General features: G+C 38.9%; 1 protein-coding gene across 4 annotated transcripts in view; it reads left to right on the top strand.

The window, feature by feature from the left end:
• cacnb2b (calcium channel, voltage-dependent, beta 2b) overlaps positions 1 to 22,669 on the top strand; it is a 38,592-nt gene extending 15,923 nt beyond the window's left edge. The window contains exons 2-15 of one of the 4 annotated variants that reach the window (XM_036005444.1): positions 11,218 to 11,283; positions 14,252 to 14,374; positions 14,542 to 14,681; positions 15,780 to 15,841; positions 15,960 to 15,985; positions 16,339 to 16,419; positions 16,604 to 16,662; positions 16,769 to 16,878; positions 17,795 to 17,803; positions 18,617 to 18,768; positions 18,935 to 19,030; positions 20,566 to 20,739; positions 21,019 to 21,045; positions 21,584 to 21,835. In XM_036005444.1, coding sequence (XP_035861337.1) covers positions 11,218 to 11,283; positions 14,252 to 14,374; positions 14,542 to 14,681; positions 15,780 to 15,841; positions 15,960 to 15,985; positions 16,339 to 16,419; positions 16,604 to 16,662; positions 16,769 to 16,878; positions 17,795 to 17,803; positions 18,617 to 18,768; positions 18,935 to 19,030; positions 20,566 to 20,739; positions 21,019 to 21,030 — 1,110 coding nt within the window. In that variant the 3' untranslated portion in view covers positions 21,031 to 21,045; positions 21,584 to 21,835. Of the gene's footprint in view, positions 1 to 11,217; positions 11,284 to 14,251; positions 14,375 to 14,541; positions 14,682 to 15,779; positions 15,842 to 15,959; positions 15,986 to 16,338; positions 16,420 to 16,603; positions 16,663 to 16,768; positions 16,879 to 17,794; positions 17,804 to 18,616; positions 18,769 to 18,934; positions 19,031 to 20,565; positions 20,740 to 21,018; positions 21,046 to 21,583 lie in introns of all 4 variants that reach the window. The other 3 variants (XM_031293970.2, XM_031293972.2, XM_031293971.2) reach the window with 3 other exon arrangements.
• The last annotated feature ends 2,126 nt before the right edge of the window (positions 22,670 to 24,795 follow it).

The following is a 24,795-nucleotide window of genomic DNA, read 5'->3' as shown; positions in this document are numbered from 1 at the left end:
CTGACCCACTATCGACTTGTGCAACCTCTGAACAGACAGATGAGACAGACATGATGGGCATGTCCCAAAGTTTGAAATATGGCACGTCAATAATAACATGTTGAATAAAGTAACTAGCACTGGTTTGCAGATTTCCTGTATTGTTAGATCTTTTATTTGCAGTTTTGACCAAGTCAACAGCTGAGCTTGTTGCAGGTTTACAATCCCTTGATCGTTTCCATCATACTGCTGTAATTATTTCCACCCTGGTTTCAGACAAAAATTATTATACATTTGTCAGTTTTTTATTGTTATAAACATTTGAATGCACCTGCATGTACAATGGGCAGCCCCTCTCACTAGCTGAGATTCACCAAAGTTAACCATAAAGTCCTGCACGATGAAACTATTTGGCTGGGCAGTGGATGGTGCTACAGTCGTGGGGTATCTCCACACAATCAACTACCAAGCTCTGGAGCTCACTGTCCTTCACTAAGTTGTCTGTCTAAACCTTAGGTTTACGATACACTCAGCTGCTACAGGGCTGAAGGCTTCACCGATCTGCTGCTCATACTGGAGCTGCTTTGTCGAGGTGTGGAAACACTGCACCCTAGTTGTCTTTTCATAGCTACAAATGAGAGCTAGATAACAGCAGCACCTGGGGGAGCAGCCAGGAAGCTGCAAAGATGTGGCAGAGTGAGTGGCAAGATTACACACACACACACACACACACTTCTTCTCTGAATGCAAACAATCAAGATAACAGCCCACCTAACCACGCAGACTTTCTCTCTCTCACACACACACACACACACACACACACACACACACACACACTGTAGTCTGCCACATACCCTTCATCTTGAAATTAACCCTGCTCTCTCGGTCACCGTGGAGCTACTCTTTCACATGGTACACCTCACCACTGCACCACTGCTGCTTCCATATGGACTCTTTGATGCTTACATTTTGTACTGACATGTAGCCAGCTTGAATGACACTTTACTATTTGATGTTTGACGTCTTTGACTGTAAGATGTACAGTAGCAGTGATGTTGAACGCTGCCAAGTTGACTTCATTATATGGACATTCTCTACACAAGGTCTAACTGCCACTTCAGTGGCTCCTCTGTGGATCTCCCATTGATTTCACTGTTGGCGCCTTTTACAGTATGAGGATGTCGTGGATTTTACTAAATGCGTTGGAGGTACTGACGCAATACAGCATACAAGTTACAAAGGGAGACGTGTTTTGCATCAGTGGGAGTCATTTATGCTTAGGTGGCATATTTCTCTAGATGGTTGCCATGGAAACGTCTCCACATATGTTGAGAGTGAATGTGCATAAGGAATGATATCTTTAGTGACAGAAGTGTATACTATCTGCTTCAAGAAAGATTGGTTCTGGTTGGTTGGTCAGATGGTAGGTATTCCATCACAGATAGTTCATCCGTATAGCATTTCTATCAGCATTTTCATCAGTGTCAAAAATTTCCATGCTTTCCATGCTCTAATATCTTCAAGACTCGATTTTTGCAACTCTATATTTTAGTATCAACCAGGCCTCTGTTCACCGCTTACAACTGGTACAGAATGCTGCAACCAGAATCCAATGCAAATGTAAAAAAAGAACATATTACACCTGTACTAGCATCTTTGCACTGGCACCCCATTCGGCATTGAATTCCTTACAAGATTTTTCTGTTTGTGTTTAAAGCCCTGCATGGTCTCACCTCGAGCTATAACCCAGATCAGGCTAGGCCTCTCAGATCTATAGATCAAAGGCTGTTAACCATCCCACGATCTCATCGAAAACCTTTTGAAGACAGGGCCTTCTCAGTAGCTGCACCAGGACTCTCTGATAAGAACAGCAGAATCTTGTGACTCTTTTAAAAGGTGTCTTAAGACCCACTTTCACTCCCTTGCCTACACCTGCAATAATTCTTGACATGATTTGTATTCTACATTGACATGCATGAATGTCTGTATGCGTGTGTGTGTATGTGTGTACTGTATGTTTATGTGTGCACTATGTATTTATGCATATATTTAAGTATTTATGCTTTGTGATAATCCTTTAGCTCAATTATGTTTGTTGTAGAGCACTTTGGCAGAAAACCTGGTTTGATTGTAAAGCGCTCTATAAATAAATTTGAATTTGACCTTGACCTTTCTAGTTTACATTAAATGCCTTAAAAAAAATAGCAGTAGCTCAGTCTGTAGGGAGTTGGGTTGGGAACCGGAGTTTCATGTTCCCGTACGAACCGAGGAGTGTAAATAATATTGTATAAATTATAAAAATAACGCAGTGTTGCTTTCTCTTGACTGTAAAGCAGTGTATAACTTAACCCCTTTCTGTCATGTTAACCTGACAAATGTCTTACATTTACCAACCCAAGTTAGTTCTCCTCCTTTTAAGCATTTATTTTGTAGAATAGTGTGTCTTCTTCATCTCTTATGACATACTCAAAATCAAACTCATACAAGACACAAAGCTGAGGTTAAAGGTACAATATGTAACTTTTCTGCTATAAAATGTCTAAAAACGACCATACCTACGTTATATATTTTTTTGAGTTGTGTAGTTACGCTATCCCAAATGTTTCCACCAAATGGCAAACCCAGAGAAATCTGTTATGTTATACGTCACGTTTCATTTAGTCACCCGTCAGTGGCGTCACCCTCTAGTTACTCGTAACTTCCGTCAAAACACGGGCACCCAGATGCTACGTTCGAGAGTAATTGTAAATCATACAATGTCACAGAAAAAAATATGGGTAACACTGCTTTTTCTGCCAAAAGGCATCATTTTGTGATTAATTACATGCCACTTTGCAACACAGTAATACAGCAGAAACCTTATTTATTGATACATATCAATATTAATCCAGCTTAATGTTACTACAATGTATGTGCTGGTTGACAAGTAGCTAACATTAATGCTAGCTAATGCTTGGTGGATAACATTATAGGGTTACAACATTGTTCATCACGCTCATAAAGTTATTAGTAGTATGATTGTTTTGACCATGGATAAAAGCAGCACTGCGCTAACCCACGAATAAGTTCACTAGTAACGTTAATGTTAGCTGTATAGCTAGATAGACGATTAATCTAATGCTAATTTAGCCAGCTAGCACACCCCGCTCTGCCTGCCTCACTCCCCCGGCACAAAGAGACTTCATTCGGGATGATAGCTGACAACACAGCCGGGACATGTAGCAATAACTAGTTACCGTTAGCCCCAGCTGGTGCCGGGTGCTAACGATGCTAACGGCAGTTTAATGAAGCATCGAGAAACAGAGAATAGCAGACCCAGGCATCCTAGTCACAACATCGGCCATCCATAATGTTAGCTACCGGTGTTTGTACCGAAAATCTCCTCCTTGCCGAATTTCTCCCCCCTTCGCGTTTAGCTGTCTTTACAGTTAGCTAGCTAAATTAACCAGACAAAATGTGGGTTAAGCACCAAAACGAATAGTTAAGATTACAGAAAAGTGAAGGGGGAGATTGGCTAGCTAGCGTTACAACAAACCCTGTCCGCCCGGTAAAATCCAAAAGGTGACATTGGCATGTGAAATATAGTGTGCTAATGTTAGCCCTGGCTAACTAGCTAACTGGTCAGCTAGCTACCAATACAGATTGAATCAAGAAAAACGTAACTATGTTGGGGAAACTGCAGCTATTTCATTAGCATGACATGAATAAACGTTACTAAACGTAACGTGAATAAACTTGAATGGGTAAACTCGTCCGTGAACAGATGCATTCTAATCGACGATAGCGTTTAGCAATAAAAACTCCCATAATTTCACGCAACTTCCCAACGTCATCAAATGTCTGTATTTACAATCCATTGTTTTGGTTGAGAGACCCCTAGCGGCAGAAAGTTACATATTGTACGTTTAAAGCATCATTGTAAGTGTTTTTAAACAGTATGTTTTGGTTTTATAAGAGAAAACTTACAGGATGAAGACTACTGGTTGGTTTGCAAATGTACATCAGTTTAACTTCCCTGCTTTCGATGAAGAGCAGTGCATAGCCTGTTCCCTGAGCTTTTCAATGGGAAACATACAGATCAAAGACAGTTCCAAACGGCCTTACGTCCAACTAAGACTGAACTGAATGAATATCATGAAAGTCCCTTTATTCAAGGGCCTCTTTCTTTTTCCTCTGCACCAGTATTTTCTGCTACAAAATGTTTTAGTGTTAAGTCTATTTCCTTTGGTCAGAGATTGGTTGTGAGAAAATTTACTTTGTCGTATTTTTGCACACAACAATGTTCTCTTTTGTTTAGGCCCGTTTTGCACATGTGAGCAGGACTTTGAATCAATTGTTGTATGTAGCTTATTTTATAAGACCAAGTAACATGTCATTTTGCATAAATTAGAGATTTTGTCCAATCTGTTTGAGAAAGACACATTTTCTCAGCTGCTCAAACAAATCAAACAATAAAGAGGTAAAAAATGATACATTTGTAACTGCTTGAAATATCTTTCATGAGAACATAAGCCCCATCTCAGCATTTCTTTAAGACCCAGTCCAGAGTTAAGTTTCTCCTCGGAATCGCATGGCTCCAGGCCTCTGATTATTTCAGTTTAGGGATGGAGTCCATCTCCCCAATCAGACGTTCCTTTCCTAATGTACTCCTTTGGCGTGTGCAGAAAGAGCTGTGTAAACGATTTTGTGCAGGAAAGGAGTCACCTTCAGGTAGCACATGAGAGAATGTGGCTTCACTTGTCCACCCACCCTCCCATCATCCTTGTCCTCTACCTTCCTTTGCTCACCCTCTAAGCCACGTAATCACGTTAATGGGCTGGGATAGCTCTCCAACTGGGAGGGACAGTGGGGAGAGGAAGCAAGGGGGATTGGTGAAGAGATGGAGAAATGAATGAATGAAGAAGTGGGCTAGAGAATTTGAATAAAATACCAAATTAGAAAATTAGAGGAGCCATATTGGATTTTTTTTTTTTTTTTTAAAGAATGGCATGAAATAAGAAAAGAATAAATAAATAAGAAATACTGCACAGTATAGTATTATTATAGCTCATTTATTCAGCTCAATTAATTATTGGTCAATAAAGAGGAAGTTTCCTTTAACTGAACTGTTTAGTAATTTATGGCAAAAAATCCCAGATTATTTTTTGATTGATTGACTAATCGATTAAACGATTCAGCTCTTTTAAAAAATATACATGGCTCCAGCCAAAGATAGAATGATGAGACAGCCATTAAAACATTGATACAAAATATTATTTATTTTATTATATATATATCTATTAAGTATTAGAATTACTTTCACTTTTAAAACTTGTAAAATACAATCTAGAGTAGCATTTTTTTAGGGCTGTCAGCATTAACGCGTTAATCGCGATGCGATTAAGGGCCGAGCATAATGCGTTAATTTTTTTTAATCGTATTTATCGCATGCCGTCATTTATTAATTTATTTTCACTTCGATCGGCTTTGCGTCGTGCCCAACAGGCTACTATTTTGCCATACTTCCTCGTAACACATCCTGCTGCCGCAGGAATAACAACGCGGATTTCGGTGCCTTCATTCTGGTGCCACTGATATGCTTGCACTTCTCTCTGATGCTCTGAAACAGACGTTACAGGCAACAGAAACATTGCTGCACATGACACTAGTTAACACTATACTCGACAGCAGCTAACGTTAGCCTACCGCTAGCTAGTAGCTGGTTACAATGCTGACAGCTAACGCTAAACGGTGTAAAGTTTGTCTGTATTTCACTGTAGAGGATTCCAACACCGGGATGTAACAATCTGCAGCTGCTGTTGTCGAATGAAACGGTTCAATGAAACTGGTAATTTACAGCCTCGTGGTGCATTCAAAGTTGTTGTTAAATGCCCTTTTCCCATCTGGTGGTTGTTTTTGTCATTCAACAGCTATTTACTAGTGAAATAAGTTATTGTTATAGTGATTACATTATTATTAAACATTTCATTTTGACGATATGGCCTTAGCAATAAACAAGGCATTCTTTAATGTCGCCGACTGTTTAGTACCCTTCTTTTTTTTTTTAAGATAATTTTTTGGGGCATTTTCGGCCTTTATTTTTGACAGGACAGATGAAGACTTGAAAGGGGAGAGAGAGGGGGAATGACATGCAGCAAAGGGCCACAGGTCGGAGTCGAACCCGCGGCCGCTGCATCGAGGAGTAAACCTCTACACATGGGCGCCTGCTCTACCAACTGAGCTATCTGGGCGTCCAGTACCCTTCTTTTTTTTAACTTTCTTAAAAAGTATCGGTTCAGGCACCGTTAAGGCACCGGTACCGTTTTAAAAGTACTGTTTTAGCACCGGTATCCAAACCAAACAATACCCAACCCTAATATTGACTCTAGATTCAAATGTGTGACTAGGTTAAATATATAATAAACAAATACAAATCTTAAAATCAAGTTCATAAAGTCATTTTCTTTGCATTCATTTGATTCCCAATCAAGATACACTGGTAAGAATTGCTTTCCATTGTTAATATAAAACAGTTTTGAAATGCAAAATAATAGAATTTTAATCATGTGATAAAACATGCGATTAATCACGATTAACTATAGAAATTCAACGATTAATCGCGATTAAGAAAATGTAATCGTTGGACAGCCCTAATTTTTTTACATACTAAACCTGTGGTGCCTTAGACCGCTGAGCCATCACGATGGCTCACATGTAAGAGATGAATCCTATTTGGATGATGTGGATATATAATATGTGACCTTTTTTGGGTAGATATTCAAATTAACACTAATGCAGGACAAAAAAAAGCCAGTGGATAATTCATATAATTCCCTTATTGTTGCAGACATTTCTAAGTCACCTGCAGTAGAGCTCAACATTGTTTAATAATTCAGCGGGGGCGTTTTGTACTGTTGGCTGGGTGACATTGGCTTGCAGGAGAGGCGTGCTGTGCGAACAGATGTCTACACCCGCCATGGGTAAACAAAAAACCATGCCTGGGCATAATTCTGCCCCAGGGAGATTTCCTTTCCTCCTCCTCTCTTATCCCCTCCTCATCATGTTGAATTCTCTGTCTTGACATGTTCTTGCTGGATCCTGAATTTAAGCCATAAGTATTTTTAATTGAAAATCTAATACATTTTGAATATGATATTGGTGACTGTGTTTCTCTGTTTTTCTGCAGTTTTTTCATCAGAATACCCCCTTTTGTCCTTACTTGAGTTATGCTTGATATTGTGAGCTATTTTGGACAGATCTGAAGTCTTCTTTATCTCGGCAATTCAGATTAATTTTGACACTGTCAACACTTATGTCATTTCTTTTGCCACACTAGCTGCATGGCTTGAGGGATGGCAATGTCTGTCCCTTTATATGATGGATTGCCATGACATTTGTACAGGCATTCATGTTCCCTAGACAGGTGCGTAGCACAACTTTCTGGGCCCTTTAGAAAGGCATTCTCTATGGGCCCCTGTCCACATCCACAGCTATTCATTCTAGCATCTTATTGAGCCCTCCTCACATGAGGGCCCTGGTTTCTCAGTCCCATTTCCACCCCCAATACGACACAGCTGTCCCTAGATGATAATTCCTGAAGGTGGCCTCAGGGAAGACCCAGGAATAGCTGGCGAGATACAGAGATTATATCTCCACCCTGGCCTGGGAACACCTCAGGATCCCCCAGTCATAGCTGGTTAATATGGCTCGGGAAAGGGAAGTTTGTTGTCCCCTGCTGGAGCTGCTGCCCCTGCAACCCGACCCTGGATAAGTGGTTGAAGATGGATGATAATTCCTAATCATTTAAGTTTTCTCATGTATCCTCACTCCACTCTTTACTGGTACTGTCTCTTTTTCTCTCTCACTTCCCTCTCTCCCACGCTTACTCCAGCTCTCTCCCTCTGTCGTCCCACTTACAGTAATTTCATAATACACGCTATTAAAGCTGAGTCTTTTGGACTTGAAGATAGGTCCATCATAACTATTGGCCTATAGTAATGACATGCTGTATAATCTGTCATCGTCAAAGTGTCAGGCAGCGCAGTGTGCACTCACTTGGAATATCGTAGAGAGTAGGAGTGGGTGTCGGGGTAAAGAAGAGCCAAAGGGAAGTTGTTCTCTGCTGGTTGAGCATAAGGTTTGAGCAGTGAACACAGTCAGAACTGACATTCATACTCACCCTGTGTATTCTTATTGCTCTCTTTAATTAACATACAATAGGGTAACCTTGTCTCCTACTAAATGCTTTCATATTCTAATAATTTGCTTTGCCAGAGAAGTTTTGTAGGACACATAATTGCTCCTTGGATGACTTTTGCTTCAGTCCAGGAAGTGTAACATCCTGACTACAGAGGTCATAGGGAGAATGTTGGATGGTTCATATCCAGGGTCCCACATGTTGTTATGTTCAGGCTACTAAAGCACTTGGTTAAATGAAGTTTTGGAACATTTTGGAAATAAACTGATTTGGTGTTTGGTGTTTTAAGCCCCCAACTTCCAGGCAGCGATGCCTGGAAGCGCTGCCTGGAAGGCACTAGGATTAGGCAATGGTTATGGTTAGGGTTAGAGTTAGGTGCCTTGAAGTCGACGGTCTCAGCGCTGCCTTGAAGTCGACGTTGGGGGTTTAAAACACCATTGAGCAACTGATTAGACCAGCATAAAGACTGAAGGCAAGGTTGTGTCTTTTCAAGGTAACAGATACACATACCAGCACCTCTGAAGCTCAATAAATAACATGTTGCGTCTTGTTTGTTTAATCTGTACAAAAACAGAACAATTTGTGGTTTTAGAAGTAGTTAAATGGAACTGGAACAACTTCAGTTTATCCATTCACACTGGACTTCTGTGCATCTCCAGAAACAGCACCGCTTGCCAGATAGCGTCTGTGAGCACCGGTTTTAGTTAGGGTCTCTGTTAAGGCACGCAGGTACCAAACCAGGCAACCACATCCTGATGATGTTAAGACTCCGGCAAGTTGCAAAAGTTACACTACATAAAAAACAAGAAATTGTCATTTTACATTTCTGTACATTTCTGTTTGCGTACCCACCTACAAAATGTAGAGTATTTGCTAATGCAAATTGATAATATAAAACATCATTTTAGGAGACAGAGTTGAAGAGGCTCAGCTGCAGGAGAGTACCGTCTACTCTCTCATGCTTCACTAACGTTAGCTGTTGTACTCTGATGTCTTTCTTTTGCTAAAAACTCTAACTGTACATTTGTTCTGCATTGTGAACCTAAATGATACAAAATTAAGGAGATCGTTTTCAGCACTGCAGCAAATATGCATGAGAACATATTAGCCCAAGGTCATACACTGCACGGTGACATCCTGAATCAACGCCTCTCTGATATACAGTCAACACAATTGTAGCATTAAAAAATTCACAAATTGCAGTGTTGGTGGTTTAATCCCCTGCACTTCCTGTCCACATGTCAAAGTGTCCAAAACACTGAACCCCAAAATTTTACCAATGTGTATAAATAATAACAATAAAAATCATCTGCCAAAAGAATGTAATGTACTACTGTATTTAGCATGAGGGAGGTTAATTATGAAAGTAGGTTACACATAATAGTGTGAACATGTAATTGTAAAGTTTAAATAAATGTGGCCTTTCATGTTATTAATATACACAGAATACCTCTATAATGGACTTTGACACACTGGTGACCAAGGACTCAGGATCACTGTGTTGTTAAAATGCACCTAGTCTCGCTTTGCCAGACCCTCCTCCAAAGCATGCTGAAGGAGGGTCTGGCTACTCCACATAGCATTCGGGGATGGAGGAAAAACATGTTCTGGTTTATTGGCATTTCTTTAAACCAATCAGAATCGTCATGGGCAGTGCTAAGCTCAGCACAGAGCCGCTGCAAAATAGTTGTGCGAGAGAAAGCTCAGATTGGACAGATCGTCTAGCTAGCTGTCTCAATTTACCCTGCGGAGATCTGAAGAGCAGTCAACAATAGTCCTCATTAATCCACAGAATTTAAAATTCCAACACAAAGAAGGTGGAAGGAAACGGAAAATACATGCATACGACGGAATTTTCTGCTGCACCGGAGCAATCCCGGAAGTGTAGCGTCAAGGATATAGACTAAAATGCACCAGACTGAGCAGAGTCTGTAACTACTTGAATTGTTGGGGCTTTATAAATTATAGAGTATGGTCTAGACCTACTCTATCTGTAAAGTGTCTCGAGATAACTCTTGTTATGATTTGATACTATAAATAAAATTGAATTGAATTGAATTGAATAGTGTCAACCAGGCAGCTGATTTGTGACTTTGGGATGCAAGTGGGTTTTTTTAAGTGCCAGATTGACGCAGAGGGTTGTGCCACCTCCTGGCTATGACACAGAGGCCATAATTACCATGTCCTTGGGGGGGACAATCTAATCGCTGGGACACATGGCACATAAACCTGAGCATCCCAGGAGGGATCTGCTGCAACACTTCCTGACAATTAAAGACAAGAGGGTTCTGGGGAGAAGGGAACAGTAAATGAAAAGGCATGTCTTGGAAATGTTGTTAGGTCAAAAGCTTAACAGTGAAGCGTTCAATCAGTGTTTGCATCCTACAGTTTAATGGGCATGAGTTTCGAGGTCTTCCCAGGTCCGAAATGTTACCATATGTGCATACATTTTTTTTTTTTTGTGAAATAGAGACCTGATCCATTTAGAACGGAGGATATTAGACGTGATACAAAATACTCAAAAAAAGGCCATAACAGAGAGAGAACACCAGTGCCTGCAGCAGCATGATGCTCTATCAATGAACAACACAATTGATGTCCTAAAAGCGAGTGTAAAGTCATAAATTCTATTTCAATAAAAGAATTTGTTTAAACTTGATATGCTTCAAAGACTGATTTATAGAAATAAAAGTTTAGTTTAAACATATTTTGTGTTATCTGTATATAATTAGTCCGTAACTCATTGTTATCACTGCCTCTCTTTAATCCCAATGAGGCCAAATAAATACATTATCAATACAATAAGTGTTTCCAACCACAACTTGAATCAATCACACATGACACATTTTATCTGTAAGACTGATGTGTTTAAGTGATTTAAACGTAATACTTACAATTTCTTTGTGTACTCTATCTTTCTGTCCCTCGTTCTTTTCTTACTTTATAAACAAAAAGGAATTTTCCACATCTTCAAAAAGTCTATATTACAGGGCAATGCACAATGATCAAATCAATGCAGAAAATTGATTCAACTAATCATCATTACTCTCCCTCTCCTGCAGGGAGAACGTCATGACTCGGACGTCGTCGAGGAAAGAAACGCCCAGGTGCAGTTGGAGAAGGCCAAGGTACTTTTTCACTGTTCTTGGTACCATCACGACCCGACCCACCGCGGCCCTCACAGACACATTTTTTCAGAGCAGCTGCTCTCAAGGACATGATTACATCACAGACAGTAAACACAGACATCAGGACATCGGATTAGCGGAGCAATATTCTGCTACTGAAATGAGTCACTGAAGTCTTCATCCTTGCCATCCCTTTATGTGTTCGATGTCTGGAAAAGGATAATAATGAAGGATATTAATTATTACTGATTCTGTTCAAATTAATTCTGACCCTGTCTTCAGCCGACTGCTTTTATAGCAATATAATATATTTCCACTGAAAGAAACCAGAGTCTAATGCAACAACATTCAAAATGTTTTTGCATTAACAGCTATAATGATATACGAGGACAATAATCTGTAATCCAGTGTGCATGTGAGGTAAGGGAAAGCACTTAATCTCATTTTACTACTATGTGTTCGAGCACAAATGTTTTTACTTTATCTCACATTTATCCACATACAATTCAAGGTTATATAAGTAGACTTCTTAAAGTATTGATTGATAGAAAAACACTGCGCATAAATTAAGAAACAAGCCAATTAAGGAATAGATTTGCTGGATAATGGAGCACATTTTCAGACAGTCTCTCCCTGTAGTTCACATGAAAAGTTCTGCCAAGAATGAAAAAAGAGAGCTAGAGAGAGAAACTCAAACTGGCAATTTACTGTTTAAAATGGATGATAATGTCGAGGCGTCGATTTGAGAAATGGTCAGTCTGTTTGCTTGTGTTTTTAATAGCAATACGTTGTGCTCTCAAAGCCACTATATGTAATACTGGTATGTCATGTGCAGTACAAGAACACAAACTGTATCTGAGAAACTATCTGTGGAGTGCATTTTAGAAAAGGAAATCCCAGTTGTGCCAAAATTTAAAAGCAATCTGAAACCAAGTCAAGTTGAACCATTTCAACCTCTTAAATAAAACTTGTTGCCAGAATTTTCCCTGCACTGGCAATCACTGTTTAGAGTGGCCTACATAGGCCAATTACACAAGGTGTATATATTATATCAAACTCTTATCTCTCAGCACCTGCTGATACACGTCCCATTGAATATTGAATTAAATCCTCCCCCACAGATTTAATGTGCCCCCACTGGCGCTTTGTAATTAAGGCAGCAAACACACTCGACCTGTCTCCTGCTGTCCCCACAACCTCTCCCACAGCCTCATGTTTCCCAAAGTGGAGTAATTAGCAGCTTGATCTCTGTGGCCACTGACATTTGACTCTGATAGGATTACACCACCAACAGGCATTCAATCAGAAGGAAGCATACTGTAGCTTCTGTGAAACAAAGAGAAGATGCATGGGTCTTTTTTTACAGCAGGCATTTTGCATTTGTCATAGTGGGAAAGGAACAGGTAATATCATTAAGGATGGCTCTGTTATGTTTAAGTGTCCCAGTAAGCCATGACGTGTGTCAGTGAGCCAGCATACACAATACCAGGACTCTGAAACTGAAGCAGCTAAAGTGAAAGATGCAAGAGGAATGGTATTCTCGAGTTAAATCAGTTTATTGATAGAAGACATTTAAAAACATAATTTTAACATATGTTTAAGGGACACTATATTGTTCAACAGGCAAACACACTAATTCCTGTATATCCACATATCTCTGGCTCATTTAGATTAGATTAGCTATGCTCTGACAACCGTCACCATGTTCATTTTGCACTGCATTAGGCTGCACAGATGTATACGTGCACTTGAGCCAAAGCTGACCAGTGTTGCTGACACAATGTTCAATTTAGTTACACAACTCGAAGGGACAACCAAATGTAATGAATGTGATAACCTAATGATATTAATGTGGTGGAATGAATCACGTATTTGTACCAAAACACAGCATGCTCTTCCTGCTGCTAACACTCTACTCTACACACTACTTAACTGACTATAGAGTAGCCACATTTACCTGTAACTTCGGTTCATACTGTTTTTACTGTTTCAGTAACTTGATATTGAGTTTTAGCAGCAGGTTGATTAACTTGTCAGGGCATAGACAATGCAAATTAAATATGCTGCTGGGATTTCATTTCATTAGTTTTGAATTGATTTTGTAAGTTTAGATATGTATATGTAGCAATACTTGAATTTTCAATGTTGTGTTATCTTTAATATCCTGACGTGTGGTAATCATATTATTTCTGATATATTTTGTTACTTTGTGTGTCCAAATTAATTTGTAATTTTGAGCACAAATTAATTCCAGAGCACAATTAATTAATTTCTGTGGAAAAATGTGTTAGTTTTTTGCTCCATGATACCAGCTGGGTTCTGTATATCTGCAACATATTTAGCTATCTTTTCCAAATACATCCTACTTGTTTAACTAACTAACTAACTAACTAACTGTTTTGCATTATTTATTAATCTCCTTTACATAAGTACTGTAAGGTCAAATGCTACAATTTACAAGTTGTTAATATTTAAATGCAGAGCTGTTTGGGCAGTAGGGAAAACGACCCAAATCAAGACATGCCACACACACACAGCATGCATACAGGCAGGTACAGTGGAACATAATTATGCTGGTATCATGATGTTTAAAAAGAATATGTACAGCTTAATACAAACTGAACTATACAAAAAACATTTATTCTCTCATTAACAAATCCACCGATGCTTCAAAAGCACTTTTAGGCAGATTACAGTATTTAATGTTTCTGTGCGCAGATGGCTTCATTTCACATTAGTTCCGCTCCTCCAATACAACATTAGTTGTTCCTGGTTGTGAGAAAGTTTGTTTTCAATGCGTAGATTTATTATAATGTGTTATATATATATATATAAAATATTAAATTGAGTAAAATATGAATGATTTTTTGTGTAAAATGTGTATCTGGGTAAAATCGCGGAATTAAAGATAACTGTGACATCCATTAGTAATTACATTCTGTTAAGAACACCTGTCCTGTGTCCCCAGTACAAGCCTGTGGCATTCGCAGTACGTTGCAACTTCTCTTATACACCAGCAGACGATGACAACGTTCCCGTACCAGGCCAGGCCGTCACCTTTGAGGCCAGAGACTTCCTCCATGTCAAAGAGGTTTGAAACAAACACACTGATCACACTGTCACATACAGGTGTGAGGTAACAATGACATAAAATGCAATAATGCAGGTGTTGAATAGACTTATAAGAATCATCAGAGTAAAAAATAAATATGAGCCAGGCCTTAAATTCACACCTTTTTTTTTCCTTCTAATTACCAGAAATTTAACAATGAGTGGTGGATCGGACGGCCGGTGAAGGAGGATGGTGTGGTGGGCTTCATCCCTAGTCCAGTCAATCTGGAAACCATTCTCATCAAAAGAGAAGTCCAGGCGAGGAAAGCTGCCAAGGCCTTAGCCAAGTATGTACAGCATTTCCACTTTCCACAAGTTTCAATACAAGATTCATTCGTAATCCTACAGCCTAATAATAATCTTTATTGGTCCAGCACACATACAAACACAAATATCACTACAAAGTCACATACAGAGGATTATATGTCAAAAACATCCACAGATTTGTCAACTATATTTTGAGTAAAACAGTGCTTTCATTGGGAAAAGGTCACACCAGGAATTGTTTTTTAGATAGAAGGAAAGCAAGCATGGCTGGATCAAACTGCAAACCGCTGCACTGTGGCAAAAATTTGCTGAGGGCCCCGACTGACCCTCCTTTCTCGCACTCTCTATGCATTAGTGAGCAAAAATGAACCAAACAAATACAATGTACGCACTTAGGGGTGAGTTGAGGTCAAGTCAAGTCAGATTTATCTATATGGCCAAAAATAACCAATTTATGTCAAGGGGCTTCACAATCTGTACAGCATACAACACCCTCTATCCATAGACCCTTATCATTTCAGTGGAACATACTCCTGAGCAAATTTGTAATTAATCAAATACTACAAACCAGCCGTCACACAGTGATACTGCGGCTTTTTGGGGCTGGCATTTTTTAAAGATTTTAAACATTTTCCATAGCTATCAGACAGCCATTGGTTTCGATTTATTTCAACATGCTATAAAATCCACTTTCACAGAAACAAAAAAACTAGTTTGAGAATCAGGAATGTTTACCTTTTGTTCAGTCAGCAGGTTGCTTTTACTCTAATCAGCCTGGCAGGCAGGACGATCCACTACAGACTGAAAGATTTGGACTTTACCTAGTTAGGCTGAAAGAAACTCACGTAGAGGATCTTGGAAATTTGGCTTCAGTGGCAACTCTGTGTGCTGAGTCATCACTTCAAAAGATTTACCCTCTAAGCTTTATATAGCTGTGTCTTATAAACGTAGATATACAGTCTTTAAGCACACATTCTTTTATTTCCTAGATACAGTACATGGTGCTCTTTTTTCACCATGAGTGAAACATTAAGATTTTGACTCTAAAGAAAATGGCTGTTTGTCTCTATCTTTAGTGAAAAAATCTGACCTAATTCAGGACTTTTCTCTCATTCCAGCAAAGCAGCGTCTCAAGTAGCTCAAGATTTGAACTCAAAGAAATATACTCCTCCATCACAAGGTCAGTGTGTGTGTGTGTGTGGTCAATTAAAAAAAAAAAGAAAGATGATTTTGTTGTTTTATTTTTGGTGATTGGTGAGTTAACATTAGATACCTTTTTTATCCTTCTGTATAAACAGCCAATCAGCAGGTGAAAAAGAAACCGGTAAGTGACCCAATGTTTGTTGTTCTGCTTTCTGCATCTGTTTTAACCCATTATTTTACATCAGTATCTGGAAACTTTTAGTAGACCTTTTCTTTTATTATAAAGAGCTTTATAGAACATTAGGGTGAGAACAAACACTCACATTCCATCCATGTTCACTTTGTTTTTCCATCTGCTTTTATGTTATCTTAGTCTTTTGTATATTTGCACTCTTTTGTTTGTTCTGCAACTTATGAATAGCAATTTCCCTCGGGATGAATAAAGTTTTATCTTATCTTATGTTTGCCCTGCATGTTGTATCAGCAGTAACTTATACATTGAATTAAACTTGCGTAACTTCTTTGTGGCTATAGGGGGAGCAGGTGGCTATGTATGATGTAGTGCCTACAATGCGTCCTGTGGTTCTAATGGGACCATCATTAAAGGGTTTAGAGGTAAGTCTGCCTCACACACTCGTTAATGTTATCTCTTAATAAGTTGCCTTTGACTTGTGAAGGGCCTAAGATGCTGTAAAACTGAGACACCTAATCTAGTATTTAAAATACATATTGATGTTTTGTATTGAACTTGAATAGAGGGGAATTTTATTTAAAATCCATGTTTCTTTTGTGATTCCAGGTTACAGATATGATGCAAAAAGCACTATTTGACTATTTAAAACATCGATTTGAAGGCAGGTAAGTTCTGATTTAATTCTTTAGTGCCACACCTTTTCATGAGGAAATAAAACATAATGCAAATCACAACTGTGTAACAATCCCTGCTTCTCTGTGTCCTCTCCAGAATTACTATTACACGGGTAACAGCAGACATCTCTCTGGCTAAACGGTCCATCCTCAACAACCCTGGCAAAAAGGCCTTAATGGACCGGTCGAACACCCGCTCCAATTTAGGTACACAGCTTTATCATCGCAACATGGAGCCAATAGTCGTGACAAATTTTCTTTGGCACCACTTTTATCTGTTTTGGAAGCAGGACGGTTGGGGTTTAACTCATCAGTACAATTCACAGAGTATCAGTAACAGAAAAGTACACTAAATTGACTTCTAAAATAACTTTTTGTAATTGTCTCAGCTTTCTGGCACTCGTGTTGTCCCTGGTGGCAAACCTCACCCATTTGCAACCCTAATTAGGTTAAAACAAGCAACCAATACTATCTCACCTAAGTCTAAAATGAATGTGTCATACTTTCCCTTTTTCTTTATTTCATTAAAACACTGCAGTTTGGGTTCACAAGATGTTTTGTATATACTGTATACTGCATATGATGATCCTTTACTCAATGGAATAATAATGCCAGAGATCACTGGATGCACCACAATGAAGATAATAATAGGAATAGTTCTACATTTTGGTAGATACACTTATTTGCTTTCTTGCTGAGGGCTAGATGAGCTAGCTCTTTCCCCCCCATTTCCATTCTTTATGCTAAGATAATTAGCTGCTAGCTGCAGCTTCATAATCAGCGTACACATATGAGTGTGGCATCGACCTTTTAATCTTATTCTGGCAAGAAAGGAAATAAGTTAGAAATATTAGTTAAATATTCATTTAAGTGTAAGTTGGAAAACAGGTTGACATCTGAGACATAAGAAGGTTGTTGGATTGTGTCAGTAAAGCTTGTATGGTAATAATTGTACTTGATATTTACTGGGCATTCATTGTCTTTGCCCCAGTGACATTGTGCAGTAGGATAGGTTAAGTCCCCACTTTGGTTAAGAAAATAAAGAATGGGTATCAGACAGAAGGGGGATAAGATTTACTTGGTTTTCTCTACTCTTCTCTTCCTCATTGCTCTCTCATCCCAGATGCTGCCGGTATGTATGACTGAAAGCACTGGTAGTCCATGTCTGTTTGAATGTCCACCTTCCTTTCATTACCTCATCAGCACCAACAGCCACTGTTCTGACACTGTTACTGTAAACATACACCAATGTTTTCTCTGCTGTCTATTTGTTTTAGTAAGCTAACTGAGATGTGTAAGATGTAATTCAACCCTTCTTAAAGGGCTGAAATTGTGCCATGCGTTCCTGTTCTCCCTCTAGTGGACAATCTTTGAATTACTCCTCCCATACATCCTTTATTTTATAACCATAGTCTCACAAGTGTTTTGTCATAGGTCACCTTTACAGTTTTTAATCTGTTGAAGGGTTTTGTAAGCTGTCATGTGAGTTCTTGTGATTCGTTCCACAACAGCTACTGCAGTAAATTGATCATTTTTTTTTTCCAACAATAAACCTTAAATCTCAAAATATAACTTGATAATTTAATTCTTACCTTACCTCTGGTTTGGTAGGTCTAACCTTCAAAATAAAAGATTTCAGATTGTATCGTCATTTCTTCATCTTGATTAAATACAATAAAGAATGAAAAAAATCTTCACTTACCAGCTCTTGCAATGCAAATACATGTGAAATAATTTAAAATTACACACAATGGCATAATGTAGGTTTTTCAAATAAATTTTCGTAAAGTTGTGCAATAAAAATCCAAAGCTATGGGTCAGTGACAGGAACATATCTACTGTAAGTTAATAAGTTATATTTTAACAAGGAAATGAAATATGCACAATTGATGGATTTCCTAGATCTTAGTTGTCAGAGTCATGCTTTTCTTCTTTGCTTTTTCAGCCCAGATCCAAGGGGAGGTGGAGCGTATCTTTGAGCTCGCCCGCAGCATGCAGCTGGTGATTCTAGATGCAGACACAATCAACCACCCGCTCCAGGTGTCCAAGACCTCCCTGGCACCCATCCTTGTCTATGTCAAGATCTCCTCACCAAAGGTAAGCTTTACTAGAGACCTGCACCTTCTTTGGCCTGATTGTTCCTAAGTTCTCTCAATATTTTGTACTGCATGTGTATACTAAGCAAACATGATCCTGTAAAATGCAGACAGCCACCTTAACCTTTTTTCCTCTGTTCTTTTTTCTCCTCATCTCTTCACTGTAGGTGTTGACGAGACTGATCAAGACTAGAGGGAAGTCACAGACCAAGCATCTTAATGTTCAGATGGTGGCCGCAGACAAGCTCGCCCAATGCCCGACGGTGAGTGCCATCTAGTTGCCAGTGTGTGAAATTGCTGCAGTGGTAGTTACTGTTCAGAAATACTACATTTTATCTTGAATAGATGAATGAATAAATGGATTGTTATCATGTTGTAGGCTAATGTTAGTTATTTCATTTGCTGCACAGAATTAAACATTTGGCTGTGTCTCTGTTGTTGAAGTTGTTAAACAGGTAACATCTGACCAGGAATTGAAAGAAATCAGTACTGAGTTTGATGCAAACTGGAAATACATTATTGGCCCTCTTGACTTTAATGCAGGGACATGGCTACCATTTACAATAGTGAGGTCATGTTTTCAGTAGTCTCGCATTGCCAGAACTATCTCCACGGCGCTGCAGAGTAAGGTCTGGCTCTACCACACATACATTCTGGGATAGGAGAAAAAAATGCTCTGGGTTATTTGCATTTCTTTAAACCAGTCACAATCATCTTGGGCGGCGCTAAGCTCCAGACGGTCACTCTGAAAAATAGTCTGGGGATGGAACTTGTTTTGGAGGAACATTTACACACCGCAAAAGAAAATGCAACACAATATTAAATGAAGTCAACTGTTCACACAATACATTTAAATTAGCTGGATAAATGGTTAAACATAATTTGCTCTTGCCAGTGTATCGCCATGTGTGCTTCATCAACAGCAACCCCACAAATCAGTCTTGAAACGTCCCAGTTAGATTGTAAATGCCGTAAACATATTCTTTGTAAATCTTTACAGTCATTCCCCGAAAGAACCAAGCAGGACTACGTCATTGCACAATCCAAATTTTCTTAAAACTTGCCATTTTCAGCGTGTAGCTTGCTAGCTCGAAGTTTGTTGTTTCCCGAAGCGAATGGATTTTGAGAACGGCAACACACAGAGAGCAGAAGTGGAGGGACATCCGGCGTGTGAGCCGAACGGATGTCAGGAAATTATCCTGGAAATGTACTTCTGTTGATCCAGACTATGTGCCCAGTATTTTTTTCTTGGAATTTGGAACTTGGAATTTATATTCTACAATTTTAAAACAATGGTTGTTGTTTTTTCAGACAGAATCAAGTTTTTTTTTATTTTTAAAGTATTTCATTTAATAAAACACAAATGATTAAACCGCTAACAGAATAAATAAATATGAACAATTCAATAGAATTTTTTAGAGACTTTGTTTTTGGTGCCCATGCAGGACCTCTGCATTTTTTAAATCCTGGCTAAGGCCTTGCTTTTATGCATACTATAGATATCAAAATTAGTGTTGTAGACTACATAGTTAAATTCAGCATATTTTTCTGTTGCCAAATTCAAAGTCTTCGCTGAATGCTCATGTCGCTATTCACATTTTTGAGATGACCTTATTTTCTTACTTCCCTTTCCCTGAATCTGGTCGCAAGATCTCATTACAGGCACTTCTTCTGCCACATTTTCAATGGAGTCATAGATTATACTTTCAACTATTGTCTCGGTTAAAGGGTAGTCCTTTGTTTGTTTCCTACTGTTGGTCTTTTACTTATTCTTGTCCTTATTCTCATTTTCCTGTAGGAAATGTTTGACGTCATCTTAGATGAGAACCAGCTAACTGATGCCTGTGAGCACATTGCTGATTATCTGGAGTCTTACTGGAGAGCCACTCATCCACCAGAGATGGAGCCTCCCAACACAATGGTGGCCCAGCTGGCCGAGAATACACTGCCCACCAGTCCTTCAGCAATACCGGTACATGTAACACAGACACATACTGTATATGGGAAACAACTACGTTAACAATAAAAATCATTTGCAAAGATTTCATACATCTCATCTCATCCCACTCATCCCACCTGCACATGCAGTCTGCTGAATGTGGAAAAACTGTTTGCACAGTAAATTATGAGCTCAGCAGGAATGTTATTTTTCTAGACAGAGGAATTCCACAGTGTGCTGCATCTGTATTTGTTTCCATGTATTCATCTAACATTTTCATTTCATTTCTCCTCATCCTACTCCACTGGAAAGTTGAAGAAATGAAATAGGTCTACTCTGGTGAGTGAAATAATTCTGTGTATTGTCTAAAAAAAAATTAGATTAACAAAGATTAACATGGGTTTTCTGTTTAGGGTTAGGCAGGTGCAGGCAATGTATTGCTTTAATATGATAGCTTATATATATTTCTTTTATTTTTTAAATTAAGAAATAAAGCAACTTGCTGAAAACCAGTAGAATGACTTTGTAAAGGTAAATAAATATGCTGCCCTCAACCATGCCACATGAAATCTGTGTCAGCTATAGCAATACCGTGCAATGATGGCCCAAGGTCCCATGATAAAACTGAGCATTATCATCCAAAAATATTCAAATTGCCTCTGGTAATTGCCAGTTTAGGCACTTGAGAGCCAGCTGCCTCTCTAACAGCAGCTGTGTTTGTACATATGGACGTGCAAATACAAGTGTGTAGGTGAAGACATACAGTGTATAGGATTGGGCCCAGTATTTGTGTGTGTGTGTGTTAGAGCAAGCTGTCTACATATGAGTGTCCTTCATGTGGATGTATGTGACATTACGTTGCATTTTCTTTTCCCAGGATGGGCAGAAAAACAAGAAGTCAGCTGCCCCCAAGAGGAAGGGTTCCCGAGAGAACCATTTAGACCAGGAGCAACCTTTAGCCCCAGCACAGGAGCAGAGGGCTGAGGAGGGCCAAAAAGAGGAGGAAGAGCAGCTACTGAGGACTGAATCAAAGAGACCCCAGCACACCCACCACCATCATCACCGACGGATGGAGCATCACAGCCACAGCCAACACAACCAGACATCCGGTGGCATGGAAGTACGGTCGAGCAGAGATTATAGCCAGAGGCTTCCCCGCAGGCGCCTGCCTGAGGAGAGGGAGGAGGAGGTGGAGGATGTGGTGGAGGAGGACGAGGAGGAGAAGCGCTATAACCACCGAGGCCATAACCACCACCATCATAACAGCAACCACCACCATCACCACCACCAACAACAACAACAGCATCACCGTGGGAACATCCAGTCACACGTTAAGGAAGACTATGAGCAGGAGCACAATGAACGCAACCGTCAGCACAGACATCACCAGCATATTCCACCACGGACACACCAAACAGGTCACTACCCTGCACACAATCATCACAACTACCACGGCAGAGACAGGGACAGAGACAGAGACAGAGACAGAGACAGAGACAGGGACAGGGACAGAGAAAGACACAAGGACAGGGAAAGAGACAGAGATAGGGACAGAGAGAGAGATCGAGGTAGAGATAGAAACAGAGATGCACGACAATTGCACAGGGATTCCTATATACACTAGTGACTGTTGTTTCTTCTGTGGTTGGTGCATGGTTTCATGCTGCTCAAGTTATAATGCACTAATGGACAGGACAGAGTGTGTCATCTTTGTAGAAATGTTACTCCTCATATTGTTTGACTTTTTTTGTATGCTCTGCCACTCACACACACTATCCTTTGTTTCTCTGTTTTTTTCGTGTTAGTTCTTATTTTCCTTATTACATTAGACAAGATTATTGCAACGTTGTGCTCATGCAGCATGTGTTTTTGATTTTGCATTGGTCACACAGGATGTACAGAAGCCAAGAACAGTCGAGGTTGCAATAATTTCATTTTATCAATTAAATTACTTTTCTTGTTATCTCTGGTTTATTTTATTGATAACCTTAACATTACACAGAGTTAGATAAGATGAGATAAACGTTATTGTTCCACAATGTGGAAAATTTAGCTTGGGCCAACCCCCATGCTGCTGCTATTATCATTACAAACATACAGACATACAACATACATACATACATAGATGTTATTGAACAAACAACACAGCAAGGTTCCTAAAACATAATCATTTATCAATTACATTACTTTTATTGTTATCTCTGGTTTGTTTTATTGTGATAACCTTACAATTACACTGAGTTGCTGGTTTATTAGGAACACCTAGAATGCAGTATAATACAACAGTCCTGCAATAAATTCTACCTTCATAAAGGTTATAATGTTGGCGGCCTCTAGCTCACCCAGTAAGAGCATTCGCCCCATGTTGGCTGAGTCCTGCAGTGCCGCGGGTTTGAATCCGACCTGCTGCCATTTGCTGCGTGTCATCCCCCATCTCTCTCCCCCTTTCATGTCTGTCCACTGTCTCTACACAATAAAGGGAAAAGCCCCAAAATAATAATCTTTAAAAAAAAAAAAAAAATATATATATATATATATATATATATAGTTATAATATTTAGTTTTTATTGAAACTGTTTAAGAGTGGTGTTGATTCAACCTTATGATCATTTTGGAGGATGTAGTTTGTAAAGCCGTTGAATTGTATTGCATTATACTGACAGGCGATTCTCTTATGTTGCCTACCCTCATTGATATAAATGGGGTGACCACAATTCAGTTCAACAGCATCACAAATTACATCCTCCAGAATGATCACACCTCTCTAAAACAGTTTCAATAAAACCGAACATAACCTTTGTGAAGGTAGTAGTTATTGCAGGAATGTTGTATTATACAACTGTAGTATGAGAAAAACAAAAGATTCTTTTATCGAGATATCTCCAGAAAACAATTTGTTTTCTCAAGATAGCAAAATAGTTATCCTTGATTCATTTGTTAGTAGCTAGTTTTTAATAGTTCCAAGCAGAAATGCCAAATATCTGGTTCCAGCCTGTCTGTTTTAGAACATTTTATTTAAAAAATAAGATCTTTGGGTTTTGGACTTTTGGTCGCACAAAACAAGCTATTTGAAGATGTTACTTTGGCCTCTGAGAAATTATGATGGGCATTTTTTCACTTCTTTTGACATTTTATATGCTAAATAGTTCATTGATTAATCAAGAAAGTAATAAGCAGATTAACGGATAATGAAAATGATCATTAGTCATAGCTCAAATCAGGTTATCATGGACAACATCTCAGTTATCCCAACATAATACAATAAAAAAACTTGTGATCGTGAGATAATGGGATACAATAAAATAATTGATAAACAGCTGTTCTCGGCTTTCGTAAAAGGAATGCATCTCATGATTTTTCTTTCTGCAAAGTTACACAAAAGGATGTTTTGTCTGATCAGATGGTAAAAAAAAAACTGTAGTACAACAGAATTGTGTGTTTCAGTGTCACATCTGACTCTGCCCCCATGTGTTACAGTCGGTGTATCTTCAAAAGCCAACAATTTATTTTAAACATTGGTAAGGAAAGTCAAACTATTTTTCTATGTGATTAAAGGGAAGTCATACGTTGCTTCCTACTTTTCTAAATGGTGTTCAAGCATATTTATTGACTTGCATTTGCTCTGTCTGGAAGCATGAAATATCTTTTGGTGACATTGACCTGTGCTATATGCTGGATACTCTATGCATCTTCTTGTGATAAAATATATTGCTTGAATACAATCTCTATGCATTTGTACATACTTCATAATTGCCTTGTTAGGTAAATGTAAGGAGAACCAGAGAGCCTGTTGCACTGTTTGGTAGAACTTGACCTACTGTATATGATTGCTTTGAGTTGATGAGATAGAGTTGACTCTGTTCTTTTCAAAATGATTTGTTTTGGTTATTTTTGTTTTGTACAGCATTCAGATGTTAATTTTGAAAATTTGAAAATTATTAAAATGTAAAACAAGCAATGTGTTAATTGACATTTAATGTAAAGATGTCAGCACCTCCATCACTTATTACTCTCCAGATTTGGCCTTGACGTGAAAGTTGCATGATACTTGTGTTGTCTTATGTTGCAGCTGATAAAAGTGTGCCTAAA

This window comes from Sander lucioperca, chromosome 9 (genome assembly GCF_008315115.2).
Source record: "Sander lucioperca isolate FBNREF2018 chromosome 9, SLUC_FBN_1.2, whole genome shotgun sequence".
NCBI classification, from domain to species: domain Eukaryota; kingdom Metazoa; phylum Chordata; class Actinopteri; order Perciformes; family Percidae; genus Sander; species Sander lucioperca.
The sequence above is the reverse complement of the archived record's forward strand: the minus strand, read 5'-3'. Positions and strand labels throughout refer to the sequence as shown.